The sequence below is a fragment of the Schistosoma mansoni genome, chromosome W (assembly GCF_000237925.1).
Source record: "Schistosoma mansoni strain Puerto Rico chromosome W, complete genome".
NCBI classification, from domain to species: Eukaryota; Metazoa; Platyhelminthes; class Trematoda; order Strigeidida; family Schistosomatidae; genus Schistosoma; species Schistosoma mansoni.
In genome coordinates this window covers 5,572,081-5,600,055 of record NC_031502.1, presented here as the reverse complement: position 1 = coordinate 5,600,055, position 27,975 = coordinate 5,572,081, and the positions used below count along the sequence as shown (strand labels likewise).

At 33.6% G+C, this 27,975-nt stretch overlaps 1 protein-coding gene across 1 annotated transcript in view; it reads left to right on the top strand.

Annotated features, from left to right (window-relative positions):
- The window catches only part of Smp_171590 (putative dual specificity protein phosphatase cdc14), a gene marked incomplete at both ends in the record, with an annotated part of 55,857 nt that overhangs the window by 15,992 nt on the left and 11,890 nt on the right, over nt 1-27,975 (top strand). The window contains 5 exons of the mRNA XM_018800004.1: nt 682-748; nt 21,607-21,669; nt 21,724-21,811; nt 23,854-24,084; nt 26,091-26,469. Coding sequence (XP_018653861.1) covers nt 682-748; nt 21,607-21,669; nt 21,724-21,811; nt 23,854-24,084; nt 26,091-26,469 — 828 coding nt within the window. The remainder of the gene's footprint in view (nt 1-681; nt 749-21,606; nt 21,670-21,723; nt 21,812-23,853; nt 24,085-26,090; nt 26,470-27,975) is intronic.

Below are 27,975 nucleotides of genomic sequence, written 5' to 3'. Positions count from 1 at the left end.
GTATTTCCTGGAGTCCTAATGAGAAGCTGTGACCATTGGAGTTCAATCGGGTCTGTTGTGAGATAGTAACTCACTGAAGACAATGGTGGACGGTGGCGCAAAGTTGTGAATTCGTTGAAGTTAGACATTAACACCGCTGGATGCCAACCAGCTTAGTGGTCTACGGGTTAAGCATCCGCGCACAAGACCGAAAGTCCTGCGTTCAAATCCCGCAGCGAGATCGTGGATTCTCGCTGCTGAGGAGTCCCATACTAGGACGAAGCGGCTGGTTAGTGCTTCCAGGTTCTCCATGGTGGTCTAGCTTTAAATGACTCATAAACTCGACCACTAAATTACTACAATCTCCAGAAAAAACCCCTTCTGATAATAATCTGTTTTATGTTATGAACTATTCTTAAATTCAACTGATTTGAATAAATTAACAATTCAATTAAGTTTAATAGTGTACAAAAATGATGAAGTTTGCTAATCACTATTTTGTGAGATTAAATGACGAGATGAAGAGCGATTTTCCGTCAATTTCGCTCTTAAGTTGGTATTCTGCATGTTTTGACTAGAGATAAAGAACACGAAATTAAATTTGTGGTAATCTTGACGATAACTATTCATTTTATTTCTTTTTTGTTTTACAATCTCTCTGTCTTTTAATTAATTGTACAAATATTTCCTAATCTTTTTTAGAGATGCCTCTTTTGGTGCATCTACCTATCACTTAACATTGTTGGATTGTTTATTTGCTGTCAATAAAGTGAGTGCAAATTATATATGTATATATTAGTCGCCAATCAGCAACCAGTGTTATGCTTGTCTAATCCTTGGTTTCGATCGAATTTTACTGTTTAAATTGCAATATACCCACTACTCTAAGTAACTCGATATTTCATTGAAATCGCAAACTAATCTAAGTTAGACAGCTATTGTGAAGTTGGAGGCTCTAAACGACCGTTTTTCCCAGTATAGGGCTCTTCAGCAGTGTTCTTTCATGACCCTGCAACCAGGAGTCCAAACCAGGATATTTGATTTAGCTCACGAACGCCTAACTTCTAGATCACTGAACCGAGATCTAGCAGTGCAGAATTCACACTTCAATCAATCCATGATATTCTGTGCAGTCTATTTGAGTTTTGGGTCGTTACAAGAAGTTGGCAGGAAATTCTGAATCTTGACTTTGTGTTAGTAGATATTCTTTAGCAGGGTGTACCTAGATTCATAAGTAAATTGATGCACTCTGTGAAATACAATTTTAAGTACCAGTTTCACAGTCTGAAATAGTATCACTGAGCTTTGTTAACAGTAGCGAATAAAAACTAGCACAAATCAATGTTTAGGATTTATTGTCGACAACTCCCAACCACCTAACATGATAAATATTTATTTAACCAAAAAGGATTCAAGCGTTTTACTGCTTCAAATTCTGGACGTGTTTTCGTACTCTTATACGTTATTCAATTTTCAGCTGTCATATCTCTTTATTTTTCTTCCTACATACTTCTTAAAATGGTGTCGACATTTTTGATGGGCCAACGACCAAAGTTCCATCTTTCTTTGAACGTGTAATATGTGTTGATGTTTTTGAGTAATTGGCAGACAATCTGAGCTGTATGATAGATGTAATGCCTGCCAACATAAGATTGAATTGAAGAGAATAGTAAGGTTAAACGACGAGCAATTATAATAACAAGAGAATTGAAAGAATCATGAAGTATATAAAGGAAAACTCGAGGAAGATGTACAAATAATCTATTTTACTGTGCGTAATGAATATATGCATTTTTTGTTATATCCTAATGAGTAGAAAAAATGTATTTCTGACGTTTATTGACTTGACATAAGCTATTCTTCAGAGTAAATAAATAACGGAATTAAATTAAAACAGGTTTAAATTGTACTGTCTATTTATTAACTCTGAAAAATGACCTACATTAGGTCACGAAACATCAGAAATACAATTTTTTTACTCATTAGGATATATATATATATATATATAAATTTCTACCTAGTGCTCAGTTTATTTAAGACTGTCAAGTCCAACTTTGGCATTGATACATATTTAGCGTATGCTTTTCATATTTTACGAATGCAGTCTGTAATTTTGTGTTGCAGAATAAATTAGTTTTTCCCACAAAGTCTTCATCCACTACATTCATAAAGTTTTTACCCAACCATGACGAGTAAGCTCGATTGACCTTATTCTTTAATGAACTTCTGGCTGATGTATATCCTTCATAAAAATTGCTCTTACATGTAACGCATATGCTATCTTATGGATTCCACTCAATTGGTATGTCATATTACTTGATTATTACCATGTAACCCTCTAGGACTCGATAAGGCTACTTACTGTTGATTAGACCTTGTGACTAGCTATGCTAATAGATTCACAAATCGATCCGACACCCACTTGCTCACTGGTTACGGAGGATTTTCTTTCCTAAGACTCAATTATATGTGAATAAGACACTCTTACTAACTTCTGTTTCTTGAATTCGAAAATTCACATAATTAAATTCATGTATAACTAGACCACAACGCTCTTTAAATAAGAATCTATAATATGAACCAAAATGGGCTATTTAGGTTACAAATTGTATTACTAAGTTTATGATCAATTTACAATGATTTTGGAACAGAAAAAGATATGGCAACAGTCAATCTATATGTAAATCACATGAACTAAGAAATAAGAGTACTGACGTCTCAAATTATAACTTTCAAAGTTTGTCACTCTTTCTTATTCTTCTTGTCGCCACAACACTATATGAAACAAATCTTTAGAAACCACTAATCTAAAAAAATGGTTCTTTGGCTAACATTGAAATTACACGTGGTGAGCAATATTAGTTACCGGGTAATAATAAATCTTTTTTTCTTTTTACCTCACGGTATGTTGTGAAATATTTGTATATATGTTCACTACAAGCAGTATGTATAGAATATTCGGTTTCACAATTTCTATTATGGATTGATTTTAAAGAGATAGCCATTGAAAAGCAGAAGGCATTGAACAGCTGTTTTATCCTAATACGGGATTCTTCAGCGACATTATTGGTCTACGACTCCACTGATGATCGAACCCAGGACATTCAGGTTTTACCTTTAAACAACTGGGTTGGCACTCAACGGTTTGCATTTAAGCTTACAACCGTCTTCCAATACTATGGGTTGGTAGTCAGTTCATTTATCACACCTTCTTTTACTAAGAAAAAACAGTTATCCAGTGCTTTATGGTTTTCAATGGTTGTCTAAATAAGAAAACGTTGTGATGTAGATTGTGACACGTCACTTTGCTTTTCAAATGTTGATACTTTTATAACTCTCCAGTTATCATTGAGCATTTACATGACAGGTAAAATACTATTGATGATGATACTATTGATTAATTTTTGAATCTGCTATTATCTGTAGTTTTGACTGATTGGTATATATGACACAAAATATGTCTGAAGTAGATTGGAAATGTATTAATAGTAGTAATAATTTAAATTTATCGTTTTCACAAATTGTTTTTTTCTGTTTCGAATGAAAGTAATTTTATTTTCGGCTGTTTTAAATAGTAAAAACAAAGTTATTATGTTTAGTATCCATTACTATTGACTGTCTTTTTGTCAAGGTTTGATTGCTCAATAATCGTTGAAGCCCACAGAGTGTTATTATTAAGAAGAGATCAGGTTATCTAGTTTTTTTGTTTATTACATGTTAGTTCTTTCTTTGAAGGATAACTTCGGTGACGTTTTTTTACTTCACATTTCTGCCATAATATTTGCTGTTACCTGATTGGTTGTTGTCGCTTTCAGTTTTTTAACCTTGTAATGTACCGCTACATCATTGGATGTTACTATAATGCACATTTACTCCTTTTGTAATGCGTATAGAGTTATCCAGAAAGTCTTATATTCCCTGTTAGAGTGTGGATTACTAACGTTGAAGTGTTGTCTTACAACAGACATTCGGTCTTTTTGTTGCGTCGCCTCAATCATTTGTAAATAGAATTTACCGTAGACTAACTGGAAATCCCGATACCATAATCCTTTTTATGAAGGTTTCACAGTTCTATAACCTTTTCTTCATGATTTTGGATTCTTCGGTAGTTTTCATTCACATATGTCTTCATACAGGAATCAATTTATGATTTCCAGATCTCATGATGAACTTTGAAAAACGATAAGTCGGTTACTGCTTGGAATGTTTATTCATCGATTGTTGTTTGAAGCATTGAAAGGAGGGGGATAAAACGTGTCAAACAGAAGTGCAGCACTTTCTTACACACTATCACCGATATGGTTTTGCAAAGAGTTTTCAACAAAAATGATGATGTTATTTAATAAAAATGAAATCAACTACTTAATGTATGAACACAAATTATACGTATCTTAAGATTAAACAATAAGACGAAACTATACCAATGGGTGACATTTGGATCGAAGCCCTTTTTATTCAGTCAGAAGACAGCAAAAATAAATGAATGATTTATCATGCCAAGACTATAATTTCAGATTAAGATGCGGAGTGTAGGAATTAAACAATAGATTGTTAGGACTACTGTTTAGGCTCTGTGATTATTTTTAAGATTATAGAACTTAGGTTTGTAGTTCAAGTTAAGATTAAGGTTTTGGATTATAATGTAGGATTTAGGAATTTAGTGTTATAGTTAGAATAATGGATTTTAGTATAGGAATGGTATTGTATTGTTAGTTTATCTGTTATGTTAGGAATAGTGTCGATATAACTCTAAATTCTAAACTGTACAATCTGAATTTAAATCATAGTCCTAATAATTTACTGCTTTTTAGTTAGGTTAAGATGCTTCATTAAGTGAAATTATTTACGATGGAGTCAATGCTCGATAATTTCTCAGTGTGATCATCTATTTTATCATCAGTAGATGACTTGTTTAGATATATATGCTCTGTAGCCATGAAGGGATTTGCACTTTCTCTATTCGCTCAGTGACTTTGTTCAGCTTCACCGATTAAACTGATTTAATTAACAAATGCGACTAATTTACCGAGTTATATGACTATTCCTAGAAACACTTAAGGAAATATTTTCTCCAAGATATTAAGACACTGGTTATCGCTCTCTGTTTATCAATCTACAATATTTTGTTGACTTTACGCTCTGCTAAATCTATCATAACTTGTGTAAAGGCTGAATCGTTAATTTGTTTTTGAGAAATATTTCACATGTTTTCACTTTTTGCTTTTCCTTGTTATTTCTGTTTGCTTTACATCGCTACCATAACGTACTTACATTTTTCTAAGTATTGTGGTATTCTCTAAGCTTACACGTTAGTTTTTTATTTAATGGTATTTTAAAATGAATCTGTAAAATTTGGACGAATTGTGACCTTTTTAAAAAAGTTAGTCATGATTTATTAACAAATTATTTTGGTGGAAGCAGTCAGTCCGTCATTGGAATTTTATATCTTACTGTCATTATGACTGTAAATCTTATCCTAGTTTTGCGTTTTGTTTGAGAAAACAATCATCATATATGAGTTTTTTTATTGGATTTACAAAATATCCCACTGTGTTGTATAGTCCGATTTGGTTACGACCTACATTTTCTACTGTGATTCACCAAACTTATTGCAAATAAGAAGACTGCAATAAACAGAAACGTTTAATTGTCAAACCGAATCATAACGTACAAAGACCTCAAATATGTATATAATTTTCTTTCTGACTCAGACAAGGACATGTAGTCTGAAACCTTGCGTAAATGCATTAATGGACGTTCTCCAATATTGTCTCGTTTATATTTCTTACTTACAGTTTGACTTTATGATGGCATGTCGACACAGGTTTGTAGTCAGTTTGTACTCTCTGAGCCAATCACATTATTAGTACATATACTAAAAGTAGTTTGTGGCAAAACTATACCATACCGACGACCGTGAGTGGTTCGTAAAGTGAACTTGAAAAAGCTTAACCAATCAAAACAGAGGTGATCAAGATGAAACCCTTATTACCGAAAAGTGTGGTCATTTACTTGACCTCACCTCGCAAAAATGGACAGCCAATGAAATACACCCTCCATGTATCTGGCGACCCGACGGCTAGTTCTCGTGTACTTGCAGGTGTAGCCATAGCACTTAGTACAAGAGCAGAACAAGCACTATTAGAATGGATCCCTGTTAACAGTCGCCTGTGTTTTGTCCGGCTAAATGGCTCCGTAAGAACTCGGAAAGATAGGGACACACGTAGTTGTCTTTTCGTCGTTTCTGCCTACGTTCCCACTGACTGCAGCCCGGGAGAAGTGAGTGATGACTTTTACAAAAGGCTCTCTGAACTTCTTCAAAAAGCTAAGCACTCAGACATAGTACTCGTAGCGGGTGACTTTAATGCCTAATTAGGCAGCTTAAATCAAACAGAAAGACATTTAGGTGGGTATTTTAGTATTCCGGCTCAGCGAACTGATAATGGTGATCGTCTGTTGCAACTATGCTCAGAAAATCGTTTATTTTTAGGAAGCACTAATTTTAAGGATAAGGAGAGACATCGTCTAACGTGGCAACCACCTGCACCTAACCAACGATGGACTCAAATAGACCATATGGCCATCAGTCATCGTTGGAGAAGCTCTATAGAAGATTTTCGCTCGTACTGGAATACATGTTTAGACTCTGATCATGCTTTAATACGAGCACGCATTTGTCTGTGCCTCACTGGACCCAGGAAAACTACAATAAGAAGACCCATTAGGATTGAACTGAAAGACGAGAAAGCCGAATGTAAATTCCAGGAACACCTGAGTTCACATCTACGCAGTTCTGTAAACGAGACCGACCCAGATGCTGCTTGGAAAGACATACGAACAGCTGTGGAAACGGCAGTAATATCTATTAGTAATTTAAACCATAGGGTTTCAAAAAACCAATGGATTTCTTCTAAGTCTATTTCACTGATGGATTCGCGTAAATTCATCCCATCAGGCTCTGAAGACGATGAAGAGCGAAAACAAATCAGATCTAGGTTAACAAAAAGTCTAAGGAACTACTGTGAGCAGTGGTTGGCAACGAAAGCAAAAGAGATAGAAAAGGCAGTGGCTGTAGGCAACACCAGACGACTCTTCAGACTAATAAAAGAAACTGGAATTAAGAAGTCAATTGTAAGCGAAACAATCTCGGAAAAAGATGGAATACTTATCTGCTCTCAGCCCAGACGTTTAGAACGATGGGCGGAACACTTTAAGGAGCAGTTTAGCTGGCCTTCAGCTACTGTACAACTACACACCATTCCCAGAAAACCTAAAATGGAACATTGAAGTATGTATGTCATTGAAAGGTGTACCTCAGAAGTACAAAAACCTTGTGAAAGCTCTTTGCTCGAACACTACCAGTCGAGTGAGAGCTTATGGCGAACTGTCATCTGATTTTACAACCTCAAGTGGTGTCCGACAAGGTTGTCCACTATCCCCAATTTGTTTAACTTCATTATAGACTTATAGCTGGAAATAACATTTGACTGAATTTTCAGGAATCGATCTTCTACCAGGAGGTCCACTTATCGACTTAGAATACGCAAATGACATAGTCCTGTTTGGTGAAGACACTGACAAAATGCAGAGTCTTCTGTTAGAACTGAGTAATAATGCCAGGATATTTGGAATGCGTTTCCTCCCCATCCAAATGTAAATTGTTACTCCAGGACTGGCCTGCGTCAACAACTTCACTCATCTTGGAAGTCTGATCTGGTGTCTGACGAAATCTCGGCACAGATTCAGAAAGCTCGTTTGGCTTTTGCCAACTTACGTCACCTATGGTGAAGACGAGATATCCGTCTATCAATTAAGGGACGAGTATACTGCGCAGAAGTTGGCCTTAGAAATATTGCTCGCATCTGCTGGGATTATCGGGTAAGTAACAGTGAGGTTAGACACAGGGTATTAGGGAATCATGGTAAATCAGTTGATGAGGTGATGAATCTTCATCGACTGAGATGGTCGGGCCACATGTTACGTATGCCTGAACACCGATTATCACAACGTGCAATGCTGACTAGTGTTGGAGATGGTTGGTAGAAAGTTAGGGGCGTCCAAACCAAAACGTGGCATCAGTGCTTAAAATCATCAACTTCTAGTATGAGCCATGTTGGTAGATGCAGAGTACTTGGTTGGGGTCCGTGCGACTATTGTAACCAATGGTTGGAGACTCTGGGTGACATGGCTCAGAGTCGATCACAATCGTGTGGGCGTATACACTCTCTGTCTTCCCCTAAACTGTGAGATTAAGATTACTTTAGACCTTTCTTTCTACGAACTAATTTTCTTTTCCTGTATTATATCCCTATACACAATCTTTCTTTTATATATTACTACCATTGAAGTAACTACTTCTATTAATTTGGTATTCAATTTGTTGTGCTAATGAGGCATGGCAACTTGGACCGATGCATATATGTGCCTGGTCCTACTTTGTAGCTGACTGACTGACTCAATGAATGTTTCTTTGTATATGAAAGCATCTATAAGTTCTTTAATTTTCGGTGTGTATGTTTGTACTAGGTCCCATATATTTTATAATGATAAATACCAGGTTCGGGGCTTTTCTGTCGAGAACTTTTTCGAAGTGACGTTTCTGGGTAGTCCAACCTCATATTCCGTAAGGCTTCAAATAAGGCTGAAGGGACAACTACTTATCCGCTTAACTTTAGCACTTCCACTTCTGCTATGCTTTCTCGCGTATAACGGTTTCATCAATTTCTACTATTCTTCTAACACTGACAAAAGGTAGCATTCACATTTAATAAAATTGTAGTGCAGACGTCTCTTCATTACTGGTACTACTACACTGCAGAAACATGGTTTACATCACATAGAGCTGCAGAAGCTGTAACTTGTTTACATGTAAGCTATTCAATCAGTGCGGCTATTTTTAGTTGTATTGGCAACTTCGACCCGGCAAAAAATGTACCGTTTCGTATAATTTTCTCGTCTGGCATCCTCTGCAGCGTAAAATGAAGTTGCCGCTCGAGTTTCCAGTCTCTTCAAACGTTATTCCCAGCGCACAATCATATAAGACACTGCTTCTCAAAAGCATGATGCTCTTCAAGTAACACACTATCGAGTCATCATCTAAATCGGCCAAAATAAGTAATCTGGTCAACATTATCGTTAAAAGCGGCAAGCTATATGCAACTGTTTTGAACATCGCACACAAACCTGGAAGCTCCATCTTCACTCCTATCGGCTCTTTGAAGGTCGTGCGTATGGTATAATTCTACGGCAATTTGTTTCTCCTCAACTTCCGTTTTATTTTATCCGTTGAACATAACGTTACGTCCAAACGTCTTATTTACGGTACTTTGAATGTCATCTATATTCAATAATAACACTTGTATAAAACGTTCACTCAAAGATTTTACGAAGGTCTATGCAAGATATTTTTTCAGTGATTTTTTCATACCATGAACTGACTGATTAAAGTATAATTAAACATTAAGAGTTGTGTCATTGATGGTACTTTATCATAATTTCTGATAGTTGTACACTACATATAAACATAGTTCTATACAAGTTCGAATTCATGGTTTTTTTGCTGTGCGCCTGATGGTTTTAGAAAACTTAGTTTGAATAATCTCATGGCTTGGCTTTTTTTTCAAATATAGTTAATGTTTGATGTATCACGATTTTCATTCAATGCTATCAATGAATTATTATGTCTATATTAATTTGGTCAGGCTCCAAGTATAACCGCTCTAGTCCTGAAGTTGTTGGATTATTTCGACAGTGTGATGCTGATAATGCGTTTTATTTGGGAGCTTTACCTATGTTCAATCGCTCATCTTAACAGATGACCTTAAATGCTGTAGGAAAAAACAAGTTGAAAGAAAGCTAGATGTGGCGAAATCAAAATGCAGCATTAATCCACGAAGTTATTGACTTTTAGTCTGAGCTATTTTAGTAGATCCAGATTACTTGGTCTGAGTCCACGTTATGACTGCTAGCAGTAGTCGTTGGAGATGTTGAGTGAAATGTTTTAGAATCAGTCACAATGACGTAGATCCACTCAGTCTTTATCTTCCTCTGTATTTTGAGATCAATTATTCCCCTATACATGCCTTTTCGTCCCATCTTCTTAAAAAATATTCTCAATGTTTAGTCTTTCCCATTTATAATTGGTATTCCAATAATTTCAATTTCTTCGCTATTCATTTTGTTGGTTTCATATCATCATACTATTATGGTATGACTACTTAGGATAACTCACATATGTGCTAAGCTCTACATTGGCTATGATTGGTTGATTGATTTCCTTTGAGTTTTCTGCGAACAGTAGTTGGTGATTGAAATTATCACAGAAAGTTTTATATTTTAATAAACCGTGATGGTAAGAGTGAATAATTATGCTTAATATCTAATGTATAATCGGCAGAATATTATCATTTTGATAGTTGTATCGAATGCATTTAATATTCAGTGAATTAGAAGTCAATAGTTTGAGATGTTATTGGCAATAAAAATTTTCATCTCCTTAAAAGTGGAAAAGATTCTTCTTATCCACCATTCATCTGATCACTATTAATGAACATTTTTTAATTAAATTTGATTCTTCACAAATAGTTTACTATAAACTTCTATATCATATCTCTCTTAATCCTTGTACGTTTCTTGTTAATATGAACTATAGCAGTTTCAGATGATGCACTTTTGTCCAAATTTATCATCTCCATTTGTTTTCTACCCGTCATCAATATTCTTCTATTTCAGTTGCATCGTATTCTCTACTACTTTTCTTTCACTCTCTAATTGATTTTCTTCGTTCTGTTTGTAAAAAAGTTTAAAATCTAGTGTAACAATGTTTCATTCTCAGAGGTTATTTATTGATTGCTCTATCTATCTGCTTTCTGTTTATTGTTGTGAACACTTGACTTGTTCTGTTCGGTGTTCTATGTAAATGGATTTAATGTCGCAGTCTTAAATTCTGTTTTAATATTTATAACTTTCTTTATATAATTAGTAAAAATACCGAATTAAACTACGTCAGAAACTATTGTTTTGTGATATATATATATATATAATAGTTTCTCCATGTTGATGTATATGCTTTTTACTGATGCTAGACATTCTCACTACGTTTCGTTACCCCTGAATAATCTTCCTGTTTATTTGAAACAGTTTGTTTTTGTTTTGAAAGTTAACATGTTAAAATGGAATACTGAACAGTGGAAATAGTGATTGTCATTTTTTTCTTTTACTGACTATTAACAGTTTGTTTGATAAATTACATGATTGACTGGATTTTGTTGTGCTATATCATAAGATGTACCATTTCATGTGTGTTATTTTTAAAGATGTGTATAGAGAACACTTATATATCAAACTATTTGAATGGCTCTTATAATTGAAAATGATCATTCTTTGTTTAACTGTTATGAGCTATACATTTTTAATAGATTTATGGGTATGTAACATGTAGTTATTTATCCAAAAATCAATATCAGTATATCTGTTTATTGATTACATTTACTGTTTTCTTTATATTGTAATGACATGTCTTAACTCATTTTATCTGCATAATTGGTATATTTATTTGGTAATTGTCAGTTAATTGATTGATTGGTTGATTTTCAACTCATCATTGTTCCAGAATTGTTTCAACCGCGTCGTGTTAGTGTAGTGGTTTTCATCTAGTCAGATGGGACTTTGTAAACTAGGAGATCATGCAGATTAGCATGATTAAGGAGGTTTGGAAAAGAGGTGGATAAAAGAAAAGGTCATTCGACAACTTGGCAAGCACTCACAATGCACTTACATTTATTAAGTAAAGCAATCGACAAAAATTAGTAATAACACAAGCCTCAGATTAAGGCAATCTGGTAAACAAGACGAGAAAAGATAGTTTGACCCAGTTAAGTAATGCTGGTGTAGTGAAGGATAAATCATGTGGAGGAAAACCAATCTTATTATTTCATTCAAAATTACACAGTGCCTTCGTAAAATATGAAAAGCATACGTTAAATACATTATTCGCACATCTACTTTCAGTTGTCCTTTACATACTTCATGATACTTTCAATTTCCTTCATGTTACAATTTCTCTCTGTTTACATTCCTGTTCTCTTCTCTTCAATCATTTCAATGTTTTGCCGCGAGCATTCCCTTTCTGATTGGTGTTACACACTACTCATATCTGTGTGCGTAAGAAGTGTACACCAAGGTAGTAGTAGGAGTGTATTTCGTGTCTTTATTTTGTGCCTAAATCCATGTCTACGTTTTATTCAAAAAATTGTGTATGAAGATTTTAAAACTGTTGGTTGGTGGTTGTGTGATTTGTTTTGGTATTCGTACGCATAGACTGATCAATGATCCCTACTCTTTTTGCATAAAATACTTCATCTTTGATTTATAGCTGATGAATACTAACATTCATTTAATCCTAATTTATATGTAAGAGTTTATACTTGCCCCTTATTTATGTTAAGGACTGCAAATAATCAGTCTCAATTAACTCATGTGCATCCTAAGCGGATTACTTTGATATTACCATTGAGTCAAAAATTTTCATTAAAGTTGGTTGGCGGCTACTGGAGACAGATCAGTCATTACCGTTAACATCAACAGTGGAAAAATATAAACTCAGACAAATAAAATTCGTAGCGGTTGCGCAAGCATATAAGTCTTTTGAAGTGAAAGGTACTGGGTTTGATTCTCAGTGTGACCATTAACACTGGGATAAAGGTTCATTCGGCTGACGACTTCCAAATAAGACGAAAAAGGTACCATAGATTCCACTTTTAGTTACTGCTCAACTGAAATAAATACTTTGATTTATTTTCACTACCGTACGTTCTTATATGCAACCATTATTTCTTTATTACCAATTAACAAAGTGTTAGGAAATATTCGTCACAGTGGTACATTCTTTTACTTATAATCTTCCAAGTTTAGGCTTTTATTTCAAATACTGTTAGGTTTACGAAGACGATTATTACCTCTTGGTCGCCCATATCTTGGGAGGACACTTCTTGAGGTATGTAGAAAAGACTTGATCATCAGAGGCCTTGACGACTTAGGAAGATTATGACAAAACACAATGGACAACTAATTGAAGCTGGCTACGTACGCCAATATTGTGGTTAGATTCCGATCTTGTCATTTTTTAAATGGGAATTTGATGGGGAAGCTGAGGTGTGCTACCTTCAGGTTCTAATCTTCTCCAATACCTCTCTTCTGTCGTAAGAAGGCGGCGTTGCTGTACATGTCGATCGTCTAAGAGAAACACTTCGCGGCTGTCACATCCCTATACAGTCATCAGTACAAACTCCCACCCGGACCTTCAGTTTCTGTTCTTAATCCTTGCACTCTCCAACCGATCTGTTTGGAATAGTAAGACCTCATAAAGTAAGTATTCTAGCCAATATAGTTCGGTCGGGTCATTATGATATATAAACCCGATCACTACATGAAGGTAACAGCTACAGTCAAGTTAAGCCTTTATTTATCTCCTGATTTTTATCCCTCAATTGCATTTCATTTTTCTCTTCATATTATAATTTCCGTCTAGTTTTCTAGGCTACTACAGATACTACTATTATTTGTTTGATAATATATATATACGACAATCCCGATCAAAATAAATCACGTACATTCACTTTTTGTCTTCCCCTTGATTATCAACTTTAAAATTGACCTCCTCCTTTTTTATCTAGCAAATTCAATATTTCTTTTCGAATCATTCGGTCCATGCCTAATTACTTCTATTACCACTAATATTGTTTCCACTTCTACTATGCTGAGATTTGTCATGATAATTTTAAATCTCTTCTCTAATGTTGTATGGCTACTTGAATAGATGCATACATATGTACGTTGTGCAAGACATTATAACTGACTGAGTGAATCATAGTTATGTATACGTTCTTGCATTGAATCATAAATTCTAAACCACACTTGTCTTAAAACCACATATTAGAATTAAATTACCCGACAATAAAATCAAATGATTTGAATGAAAGTCTTTCAAATCAAATGACTAAATTATTGAATAAGTTTATTTTTATTTTGATATGAATTGGTTATTACATTCAAGATGATCACTATCTTTTTCATGTGCAAAGAAAGAAGGAATTTTTCTTCTCTTAACAATGATCATATGAATTACAATAATTTTTAATTGTCATATCACACTTGCCCATGATTTTGTCGATTTTATTTATTGTTATCTGTAATTTTTCGTTTCTTTTTTACCGATCTCCTTAAGAACAAGCTAAATCTAATGTGGTATTATATGAATAAAACATATTCATAATCACTTAACAATCCTACTCACCCATTGGTTCATATGACTCGTTGAATTTAATAACAATCTTGTAATAAGCTTACGTTTAACATGGTTAAAATAATTGTTGTACACTAAAATGTCGATTATCCATTTATCATACTTGTTAACTTTATTCAAAATTCTTAGTAGACTTGTTAGCGGGATAAAGATTAGGTTAAAACATGTTCCGTACAGTATTGTGTTGGGGCGCTCTGATTGAATATTTATTAACCAATCAGCACTCGCGGGTATTTGGAGGAGACTCTAGAATCTTCTTGTGTAAAAATTATAAATATCCTAACGCTTTTATTTTGTGCTCACAGCTCTTATCCACCCTTGTTATTTTGAACATAATTACATTCCTATTCAATCATGTTCTGATTTGGGGACTTATCGATTGAAGTAGTGTCCAAAATTACTAAGCGATAATAGTAGCTAGGTCGTAATATGATAATTCATAACGATACTCTTTAAAGTTTTATGAGTTCACCGAGAGTTTTATCATTAATATCAAATATTTTCATGAAGTTATTAGTTATTTAATGTATTTCTAATAAAGATATACCAAATAGAGAGTATTACTTAATTGAGCATTGTGTAGATTGTTATATATATATATATTATAATAATAATTATTATTATTATTACGTACAAATATATTATTTATTTAGAACAACAAAATAGTTAAAGTTATTTTAAATGTCTTAATTATCCAGACTGTAAAATAAGACCTTTTTTAGGGACTCAAGTAGATTTAAATAAGACTTTCATTGACAATCATGTTCAGTTAAAATCGTTTTATGGAATATACAGCACTACAAATCATCTTAAGTGTATTTCAGAATACTTTAGTAACTTCAACTGGTAATCGTTTGGGTGTGAAACTTTAAATGATTAAAAATTATCACTGAAAAATCTGAGTAACTTAAGTTCTTACAGTCGGTATTTTTGAAGTTAATCAGTAAATAGTGCTTTGTTAGCTAATGTTACCTGATATTATGCCTAATGCTGTTACTTGACATATTTCTTTTTTACTTAAGGATTTCATCTGAACTTAGGGTAAATGTTCTTTAGATGTATTGTTTAATTTGTTAAACAGAATCCATCTGTTTATTGTTTTATTAGCTTTTTAAACTATATTATTCTATGATTTACAATAAAAACTGACCTTTGTTAAGAATATGAACCACTGTATGCTTACTCAGTGGTTTAATGGTTAGGCGCTCTCCTTGTGACCTGGAAGTCTTGGCCACTATCCTTGGTGGGGTCATAAATGAGTAGTGTTAAGAAGTCTCAGAGTAGGACAAAAAGGTTTTTCAGTGCTTCCTGGTTTTTGATGGTTATCTAACCAAGATCAGCCCGTACTATAAACCATGAAATTTGATAATCTACATAACCCTCATTATATATATGTTAATATTGTTTTCCAGTGAGAATTATTAACGCTAAAGATAGTTTCATGTTTTTAATGTCCAGTATACTTGACTTTATACTTAACAGTTACACACAAATCTCTGTGCCACGAGTTTGTTTCATCTTAAAAATTGCATTTACTCTACCGTTAGTTATTTCCTCAAATTAATTACACTGTTTATTGACCAGCAAATCCAAATTACAATTAAACACGCACATTGGTCATAGAGAGGTTATTAATCTCATGTTTTTGGCATTGATCGATAACTTAGCTAACGAGTTAGTGAACACTCGTTTCGTGGTTGGGAAAGAGTATAATTAAAATAATACATGATTCCGTTTTATCACACTCAGCCGAAAGCGGTCAGGTAGTAGATAGAAACAATTCATTCGGAGTAATTTATTATATTCCTGCGACTTTTTTTAAAAGGGTTCGATATCGTCTCTTACATACAGCTAAAGTTATAGACAATTTTGTAACATATCTCTTCTTTGGACAAAAAGGGGTTAACAAACGATTTTACTTCTTAATTTGTTCGTTTGCTTTTACTCACCTCTTTTCGTATAAATTCTTCACAGTCTGATCAAATGAACACTTCTTATTGTGTAACTTGAATGATTTTTAACAAATCTTATTTTAATGTCTATTCTTCCAAGTTTCTGACATACTTCCCATTATCAGACATTTGCTCAAGCCTTTATTATTCTTATCACAACTATTACATCTGTCGTACCACACTATCAATTTGTACTTTGCACTTATTAATTTTAGTTGTGTAATTTATGTTGCTGTCATTACTGACTCATAAACTATCCTGATCGTTCTCGTGGGAAACCGAGGGTCTTGGGTTTGATTCCCTGTTACGTGATCGTGGATGCTCATTGCTGAGAAGTTCTGTACTAGTACAAAATGATCGTTCAACACCTTCAGGTTTTCAATGGTGGTATAACGTAACTCAGTCTAGGATTTTGATAAAATTCAATAGATTTCACTACCATATACTTACAATATTGTAAGCTTACATGTGTTGTAATAAATTATTTATTTCACTGACAAGTAAATGAAACTTACAATATTCTCGCCGTTAGTGAAGAGGGTTTGATCATATGCTCACTAACAGGTAATTTAGAGAATTAATTTTCTAATTTTTAATGGGATGCTATAATCGGTTTCGTTTAGCCTTATTGATAGTAAGTGGGTTAACCACTATTAGTTGTACAACACACCAAATTAACTGAAATTTGAAATGCAAAACTCTGGATACTTATAGTGATCTGAAGATTACGACCTTGGCACGTGGCCCGAAAATCCTCTTAATGATTCTTTGTTTGCTTGAGAATGCTTACAACTGAAGAGTCTCACACTGCCGAATGATTCCTGTGTTTCAGTGGTTGTCTTGTTACAGTGAGTCCATGATGTAAACTATGGAACACAGGTTTTTGTTGCCACGTCTGTACATATGTTTAAACGTACTAAATTATTCTCATACGCAGTGAGGTTGTGATTTTTATTATCTAAAATCTGTCGCATTGGAATTTGAGGCCAGTGATCAACTCCACTACTTCAATAATTCCATTGTTAACCAAACAGCCAAGGTTTTATAACAGTTCCTTAATTACTGTACACACTCTTGCACATTGAATATCATTATTTTTGTAGGATATACGAGTGTATATTAACAGTTAAATGTCCGTCTTCCTTAATAAATATAATCTAAACGTTAATTATTATTCTGTCTCTTACACCATGGAAATTTCCTTTTCTAGCAATCAGTTGAACATATATATGGCATTCAATTTTATTTCTAAAAACACTTTGTTGGCGTATATTTTTGTGGATTTGCCTCTTTATAGATTGACAACAACATTTCACGCGTAAAATCATATATATGTAGTGAATAAAGTTTGAAAATAGATTTGTTACCACATTATTTGTTCGATACTATTTGCGTTCAAAGTTTAAGAAAAAGAAGAGGTGGACGACTTTGTAGTGTATTGGGCTTGTAAAATCTTGGTAATAGTAGAGATAAATTTATCACTATACGTTTCCATAATTATTCATCCTTGTGTTATTATATTATTTGATGTCATAATATTATCTAATTGTGAACATTGACATTGAGATGCTAATACATTCAGTCCCAAATAGGATGAAACATTCTTCCTGAATTTCATTGTAAGCTTGTGTCCAACTTTAGTAAAAATATATGACAAAGTGGTAGTGTCGAGAAATCCACTCAGGATGCATGTTTTCTAGTAAACACTGATCGATTCCAAACCATAACATCAACATTCAGAAAATACAGATATTTACAAATAAATTTAATGAGTAGTAATTTTAGAACCTTGGAAACAATTGGTCTGCAAATCAAATTTTTGTTTTGTTCATTCATAAATAAATGTGTGTATATTTTATTTACCTTACCATAAAAAAATTATGTCAAAAGGTTGAAGCGAGTAGGGAAAAAGTCATCGGTTCCACTATCGAGGATAGATATGTTTATTACTGAATTAGTTTGCTTCCAACTGCCGTAGTCTAGTCTTGAGTACTGAAAGAGCTTTGTCGACCAAACCGAATCTTGGCTACTACAATTAGTCTCAGAAACTCAAGGTCACAATCCACGTTGTTTGGTATTCAAAGGATGGAAATGTCAGAACGGCCCACGGGTGAATTCAGGGAAGCCCTAAGAAGCTCAGAGAGAGCCGAAGACATTCCATCCAATAATCTTTCGGAAAAACATCCCATCGAAGTGTAGCTTCCTTATTGCACAAATACTAAAAAACCACTATATGCGGATTGGGTGACTGTAATGATGATTTCATTTTTACTGAAAGCTATAAATACCGGGTAGTTTTGTAACATATTTGGCATTGTTTAGAATAACATTCCTTCTCACCCGTCTCCTGTCTTCTAACTTGCGACTTCGACAGTTCTAGCGTCCAAATACTCAAGTAGTACGCGGTATAGCAAGAATCTAAGCTCTAGATAGAACAGGAATTCAATCTGTTCCAAATCTAGAATAAAGGATTCCTGATAAAGCATCCAATATGTGACCGATTTTATGTTTTTTTTTCGATTAATCCATTATCAATTAAATTTGATATAAAATTAATTATGATCATGACCTAAGTTCATATCATCAATAGCAACTGTTTGAATTATACAGTTGTAACTATCTGATCACAGCAGCTCGACTGATAACGTGTTAGCGTTTGAAGCAAGTGGGGCTACGTTTGAATCTCAGTAAGAAAACTAGTATCATGATGGATGCGATTCTAGCTGACAACTTCCAAACAAGACGAAACTCGAGTCTTTGATTCTCATACCAATGGCGATTCATCTATTCTATCTAGTTGACGTTCTTTGCGAAAATTTACAAAAACATATTATTCATAATTATCTATTTTTATACACTATTTACTTTTCATCACCATTTATATAAAATCCTACAACACTTCTCTTAATGTAAATTTCAATTTTGAAAATTTGAAAAAACACTAAGATATGTACCATCCATTTTTGTATTGTTTGTTTGAAACTTCACATTGATTTTTAGGACTGAAATTGATCAGTCTCTTATAGGGATATGTGCATCGTGTGCGGATTGAATCGATATTCCCTTAATTCACATGCATTATTAACAGAGATGGATTGTGGCTAACAGTGGAATCTAGGACGCGCGTTTTGTCCTACTTTAAACTCGTCAGTTGGATTTACCAGCATCCCAGAATTGATGATCAATCCGAGCTTATAATGCATGTGACTTAAGGCGATATCGAGGCAATCTGCACACGATCCATAGATACCAACAAGACACTGATCAATCATAGTCCTAAATATCAATGAGAAGATTCAAACAACCTATACAAAAATGAATCAAACGACCCGATTGCAGAAGCCAGTGACTATCTGGACTGAGTAGCTAAGTTAATAACGCGATGGCATTTGAAACGGGTGGCGCTGAGTTCAAAGTTTGAAGTAAACATCAGCACTGGTATGAAAGTACATCTATCTGACGAGTCCGAAATAGGATAGAATGAAAATCCTGGATTCCACTGCTGGCCACAACCCATCTCTACCAAAGGATGTGTTTAAGGCTATTATTTATGACTATTTTTTTTTCATCTGTAAAGTTTTTGAGCTAATTCTGGTATTACAACGTAGTTAATCATATAATAAACATTGTATTTCACTTTGTTAAGGATAGACGTGTAAGGACCATCAATGTCTTGTCGTCGTTTATATGATGACCAGTTTTATACTTCTTATCAAATCCCTTGAATAAATATACCTTATTTAGTTGAAACACATTGAAAATCAATAACTCAAAGATTTATGTAGGCTGCCAACGAGTGATTTTTTGATGGAATTACAAAATACTAATTTAATATTTAAAAACTTACACAAGTTGAATTATGTAGCTCAAAATATAACTGTCTCTTGGTTTTATAACTAAATCATCTCAGTTATAGTTGTGTTCGTCAGTGTGTGTTTTCGCTGATTTCAGAAAACCTAGATTTTGCAGATGCCTGCTCGAAATGAGCAATTTTTTCAATCTCTTAATATTCCTCATCATTTTGTTGACATATCTGTTTCATAGTAAGTTACGATTCAAATACCTTAACAGCAACTTCAGTGATTGTAACATTGAATTATTTCTGCTCGTATTCCACAAAGGGCATCAATGTCTATACAGATGGTAACTGCGAAATGGCAAATTTGGAGTTTCTTGTCATTTGCTACTAGCGTTTAACATCGAGTAAATTATAACCAATCAATCATATGCAACATTGAACCTGGATGTGCAGTGCGATATTAAATCTATCAAACTAATGGCCTTAATTTGAACTAGTTATAGGATTTGATTAGAACTGAGAAATAAACTACATAATATTGATAACTAGTCATTTTATCAACTCATCAATCAGTTTTACCAAAGTATTTGAGGTAATTACAGTTTATTTATATATTCTGGTTATGGCTAACAGTGGAATCCAAACTCGAGTTCCCTACGATATGAAGCTCGTCAGATGGACCTCCACCACAATGTATTGACGTTCATACTGATACTCAAATCAAATTTTTATTGCTTAAGGCTGTAGTCCATTATCCATTGAGCCGTTGATTCAAGTTATCCATTACCTTGTTCAAACGTTTACTAGTGGAGTTTTTTGTTAATTATTGATGCTGTACGAAAAGTTGCGACTGAATATCAGCCTTAAGAATTACTATTCTATGTGGCTAAATTTATCCACAACATTTTTGATTTTCAATAAGGATATTTTATCTATAGCTTTCAGTAATATTTCTTTTCATTTAATGAATGAGTGATGTATATTGAAGGGTGACTTGCATCAAAGATTTCATTTCAAACATCTGAAACTAACCATAACTATCTGCTATAATCATGTTTGTCTATTATGGTACAACTCTTACATTTCGCATTACAAAACCGTGAAAATACAGTGAAAGTGAAGGCTCAAAATGAAATTTCTGATGGAAGTTGGTGTATAACATGGACCGTTTATCTCATTAAATAAATCGGAGTGTCCGATAGGGCTAGATATAACAGACTTTTTGGATATTGAAAAGAATACAGACAACCTCAGCCTGGACAGATTTAACTGACTAGAAGTGTTAATCGTTTATCATGATTATGTCATTTCAACAACAAAAATCAGTATTTAACAATAATACAGAAAGCAAAGATGGATAGTGGCTAGCAGTGGAATCCAGGACGCGCGTTTCGTCCTATTTGGGACGCGTCAGCTGGATGTTCCTGTATCTCGGAGTTGATGTTCACTCTGGAACTCGAACCCAGAACCTTTCGCTTCAAACGCCATCGCGTTCAAACAAACAATACCAAGTGAATAATACAGAAAGTTTGTCGTTTTTTAAAAACTGGTTTCTTGCTTTTTTTCTATTTTAGGCTTTACTTAATAAATTTCTCGACTTTGATACATTTGATTTACAAGAATATGAACATTTTGAGGTAAGTCGAATATTTGTTTTCCTGTTTAATCACCTCTAAAAATGAATTTTACAGAAAGTGGAAAATGGTGATCTCTCTTGGATAATACCAAATAAATTTCTTGCGTTTTGTGGACCACATTCACAAACGAAGATAGAAAATGGTATGTTGATTTTAAAATTTAAAACTCTAGGGTTTAAGTAAATTGTTGAATTTTTATATGGTACATCATAGACTTATCTTAGACAATCAATGAAAACTAGCAAGCATCAGAAAATTATTTCGTCCGAGTATGGAACCCCTTAGCAGTCTCTGTTCACTGGATATCGGCTCAGTGGTCTAGGAGTTAAACGCTCGTCGTGATACTGATAATCTTAAGTTCGATCCTCAATAGAGTAGTGGTTACCCACTTCCAAAGGGTTCAGTACCAAGATGAAATAGCTATTCAGTGTCTCCTAGTATTCAGTGATTTGTCTGGGATCAATCTTTGATATGAACTGTATAAATATTTATTTTTTTATTATATTGTTAGTGAGTGAATATTATTATGAAACTGTTAATTGTAATAAGAATTTGTAGTCTGCGGGCCATGAAAATTTGTCTCACATGTAGCTACCATATTTATTTAGAAATGAATCATTATCTCTGTCAGCATGCTATTAATTCATAGGCTACATTCATTATGTTCAAACCAGTAATATTACTAATACGATTTAAAAAAGAATATTTGTCCCATTTGTTTATGTTGAAGCTCCAATTTCGAAATAATGAATTCAGATAGGCATCCTTACGTGATTTCATGGAAGGTAACATGACCTAGGTAGTTCCTTTTTACTGTTTCCAAACTTTTACATTTCTTCGGAATGGATGTTCTGATAAACGTACATGTCAGATAAAATCATCAGTATCATTATAGTGCAAAGTTTTAGAAGTTTACGTATGATAAAAACATGTATATATCTCACTGATTTTTTGAAATGTGTCAAGTGTAAACTTGCATACTTTATTTGAAATTTGTTATACAGTATTTTCTTCTTAGATCAATTTACCGCCACTGGTAGTTAGTTAACTAGAAATCGATTTTATTGTGTTGTATGCTACTTATGCTGACAGATATAAGTAGTATGTAGCAGCGATCGGAAGTGGACATCAAAAGATTGAATTGAAGAGAACAGGAAGAAAAACAGAGGAAAAATGTAATGACAACAGAGTTGAAAGAGTCATGAAGTATGTCAGGACATCTGAAAGATGTGCAAATAATGTATTTAATGTATGCTTTCCATACTTTACGACGGCACTGTGTAATTTGGCATTTGACTATAAGTTGGTCCCCCCACCTGAGTTTTCGTTCAAATCAGTATTACTGTGCTTATGGTCTTAAATTACGAGAATAACACAACAAATGTATTTTACTTAATATTGTGTGTGGGATTTATTAAGCGGTTGTGTCAGAGTTATGAAAACGCTGTTCATATATTAAAATTAAAGTCTGATGTTGCCTAAATGAAAACATAATTCAATAAGGATTGTAAAATATGAATGATTCACTTGTTGGCAAGATTTTATTTAAATCCTAATCATGTTATTATCCGCTTTCATTGAAAGCGTCTTCTGAAATTTCTTTGCTTCATTGTGCAAATGTGCCTCGAAGCTTAAATTGATTATATTTATTGACGTTTTATTTTCTGTTGATTTACACTACATTTGGTGGAATGAACCTTTTAACGTTGTTTTATCAATAGTTTCAACCCATTTAACTTAGCAGGAATAGTGTAACAGCTTATATCACGTAGTCTTACGTTAAAGCTAGACCATCGGATACCTTATAAGTTTTCCCCTTCCCAACCCGGTAGACAGGTTATTCGATTTTTAGAACACTTGGAGAACAAATAAAATCTTACAATGAGGAAGATGATAAAACCGTAACATGGACAAGAGGTAACCAAGCTGCTCCAAGTACCGGTCCCAAGCGATCGATTGAATAATCAACGTTGGACCACCGTTGACCTCGACCAGTCATGAAAAATAACTCAACATTCAGTGATTAGTTTTCCTAGGCTGGAGTACTTTCAGCATTACTGACTAATTTGTGTAAACTTCAGTAATATTTCAATGTCCTTACAATCTCCCCATGAATTAACATTTGCTTATTTGCATGACTTAGTTTAATCCATTCGTTTGTTTCATTTTATTTCACTTATGTAGGTTATCCTCTACATTCACCGGAAGCTTACTTTCCATATTTCCGCAAACGAAATGTAACCACTATAATTAGGTTGAATAAAAAAGTTTACGATGCTAAACGGTTCACCAATGCTGGCTTTGCTCATTATGATTTATTTTTTACTGATGGGAGTTGTCCATCTGATCAAATAATGAATCGATTTTTAGAAATATGCGAAAATGTCTCGGGAGCAATCGCTGTACATTGTAAAGGTTAGTTTTCTGCCTTTTCGAAATCTATTAGTTTTTTAAAGCTTGACTATACAAAACATTGTAACATTAGTTGTTATATATTGGTGTAGGTCTGTACTGAATTATTTATTCTCCATCATGTTCATATACCACCTTAGTCATTCGTTTGCCTATACTGCAAGAATTGATCGTAATGAGATGTACAGTATTTGAATGTTTGCCCCTAAATAATGTAAGTAAATTAGGTCACGTTTTAGACCAATTTACTAAGATTTTTTGCTTCTATATTATTTATACTTCTACATACACCATATTGGGTAATGTTACTCAACAAATTAGGGTATCTATGTATTTAGAAAACAAATGTACAGAGTAAGAGCAATTGAAATTAATGTTGTACTTAATATAGTTTCATTCATCCTGGAATGCAGGTACATCCAGCTGACGAGTCTGAAATGGAGTAGAACGCATGTTTTGGATTTCACTGCTAGCCACCATACATCTCTACTCATAAAATCCTTTAATTTAATTTTTGTGCATATTGTTTTATTTGAAAATAATTTATATTATCATACAAGTTTAGTTTGCCGAGAAGATGAGGTAACAAGTAATTATAGTTGAATTTATTCCACAGTTTTTAATGTCAATCGGTTAATCAATTTTTCTATCAAGCTGATTATTATTTTATGAAATATATCTTGTCAAATAGTAACTTGGGATTTTACTCCTTTTTTGTTGACATGATTATATACAAATACTTGATAACACTAATGAATTTATTTCAATCATGTGAAATGATTATAAGTAGTAAATTATTAAAGCTTTGTTGCAGAGATTCAATCCTTAAATAGAATTCCATCTAAGAAATCAAGAAAAATATCCTGAAAGCATGGTTTCATTCAGTTAATTTTCGTATTTATTGAATGTAAACTTCGCAAATCCAATTTTTGATTTAACTTTATTGTTTTATAAGAATAGGGGCTTTTAGAGATTGTAGTAATTTTAATGGTTGAAGTCATAAATCATTCTAAGCTAGACCACCATTGGAAGCACTGAACGGCCGTTTCGTTCTAGTATGGGACGCCTCAACAGTTCCCATCCAGTATACCATACTCGGGAATCGAACCCAGAACATTTGGTCTCGTGCGCGAATGCTTAACATTTATACCACTGAGCTGGCATCCCAAAGGTGTCAATGTCTATTAGTTGATTCCCTATGATTTTGCGTTTGAAATAATATTTGATCAGTTTGATAATTTTGCCAACTAAAATTCACTGAATTTTTATCGTTTTATAACTGATTGATCTCGAATGTGATTTGAAATCTTCTTGTGGTCATTGCCAAATAAATTTTCCTTCTGCATTTGTGTTTTCAAGTAAACGGGGTTATATGAGCAGTCTGTTGTATTATTGTTCAAATTGTCGTTAAACTAGTCGATGTTACTGTATATATACCGTACTCATGCCTAATTATAATAAAATTGTAATTATTCACTTATGAGATGGTGAAGATTTGTAGCTTAGGTGGATGATTTATATGGAGTTGTGTTCTCTGAGCTGGATGGTTTGATCGTGGAGCTCAAAGAACAAAACTCCACCTAAATTATACCTATCAATAATACAGATTGAAGAAACATAATTACCGACATAATTCATTGTATACAATGGTGTTTAATACATCAAATTGTATTCAAATATATTATTGTCCACATATCAAGGTGCATTGAAAGTAATTTCCTAATTGATATTGGAAAGTTTATCGCATTGTTAAAATTCTTTTTTTTCAACGATCGTTCAAATCATTGATAATTTCTTATTTTACGGACGACCTCAGCCTAGCCAGATTTAACTGACAAAAACGTTGAGTAGACAATAAATCTGAGTTACTATTCAACGTTTCAGTTTCTAATGGGTTATTTGATTGGTTTCAATTTCTTTAGTTAATGAATCATAAGTAACGTAAAATCTGGTATGCATGTGCATTTTTTCATTTCCATTCTTTTATTTTAAATATTAAAAAATTTCAGCTGGTTTAGGTCGTACTGGTACATTGATTGGATGTTATTTAATGAAACATTATAAACTTACTTCTCGTGAAGTGATTGGTTGGATTCGTATCTGTCGTCCTGGTTCAATTATTGGACCACAACAACATTGGTTGGATTTGAAACAACCAATTTGTTGGCAATTCGGTGAAATTTACAGGGGAAAACAACGTCAGTTAACAACATCACATTCGGTAGAATCATCGATGAGTAGCGATGAAGATTTAAATGTAGCAGAAACAGTAAAATTACAAACTACTGTAAAGAAAAATGATTTATTAACTCAAAGATCTTCAGAAAATGGATTATTAGTTAAAAGTGGTAGAATCTGTAAATCTGTTACTCCAGTATCATTGGCTAGGTAATCATTTTTTTTAATACACGATAATTTATTTATTCTTATTTAATTTATAGTGTTTTGGATCATCCCGTTGTTGTTATTTTCACTTAAATTTGATTAATCTTAGTTGGCATATGTGCATTATGTTCGGATTGCCTGTATATAACCACTGTGATGCAGGTTTATGTAGAATAAATAGAATATATCTAGCTGTATAATTTAGGACGCGCATTTCATCGTACTAAGGACTCATCGGCTGGATGTATTTCCATCTTAAAGTTAACGTTTACTCTGGTGGAAGTGAATGGTCTGGCGTTTATAGAGAAAGATTCTGAATTCAGTCCTGGATTTAATATAAACTCTAGGATGTGAGTAAATCCAGCTGATGAGTCCCAAAAAGGGCAAACCACACACTGTGAATTTCACTGCTAGAGATATTCTGTCTATTTTATATAAGTTTTCTTAATATTTAGACAGAAAAGATTGATTATAATGGTGTTAGGTTATCTGATGCTCGTAGCATGATTGAAAAGCTTTCATTATCGTTCCGGAAAACGCATAAATCAGGGGTTGATGAAGTCCAGAAAAACAATGACAGTTTAACAACTACGATATCTAGCTTAGAAAACGCAACACCACCTAAAGTAATCATTTAAGTTGCAAATCACATCAAAAGATGAAATTAATGTATGTATTGGATAGTACTTCGTTGATCCAAGCTGAATTAGTTCACTGGAATCTATGTTTACGAATATTATGTAAGCTAATTAGTCGTATGAGACTGACATGAAGCTACGAACCTAGGTTTGGTACTGCTTGACAATGTCTAACAAAGCATATCTGTAATCATGAGGAAACTAGTGCTCTAAATTTGGTTTCGAAACACACGTTACTCACCGTCGTAGACGCTTACCACAGTGCTGTTTGTGTAGCGACTGACGTCTCGTTGAATTGATTCCTGAATCCTAACAAATGTCATGTTTTTCCAATACTTAGTATTGATGAAATTCCATGATAATACAAATTGAATTATACAAATACATAAATGTTCAGACTCATCATCAACAATAGATCTAAATAGATAACATAATTATGTTTTTAATTGTCATATTTGAAAAACTTTTTATCACTCAGTCTTGATACCTTAAATTAGTATTTAGCTCCTGGTGTTTCTTAAATGATGAGTGACGCCTAATTCACATAGGTATGTTCTTCCGATAATTGTATGCATACGGATACTACCAAACGAATATTCAGAATATTTGTTTACGACTTTCTCAAAATCAAGAGCACTTTCCAATTTTCCTCCAGCTATCAGTATGGGTTTGTGGAGTGAGGTTGAGAAAGGCTAAAAATGATCTAAAGTGAGGGATATTAGCAGGGAATTTATTACTTCAAGTGGTATTCATCGGGGCTGTCTGCTTTCTTCATCTTGATTTAACTTTGTCATATACATTTTTAGAGAAAACAATCTTATCGTTTGACTCTTCAGGTATTGATTTTTTACCAGGAAATTCATTTGTTGAC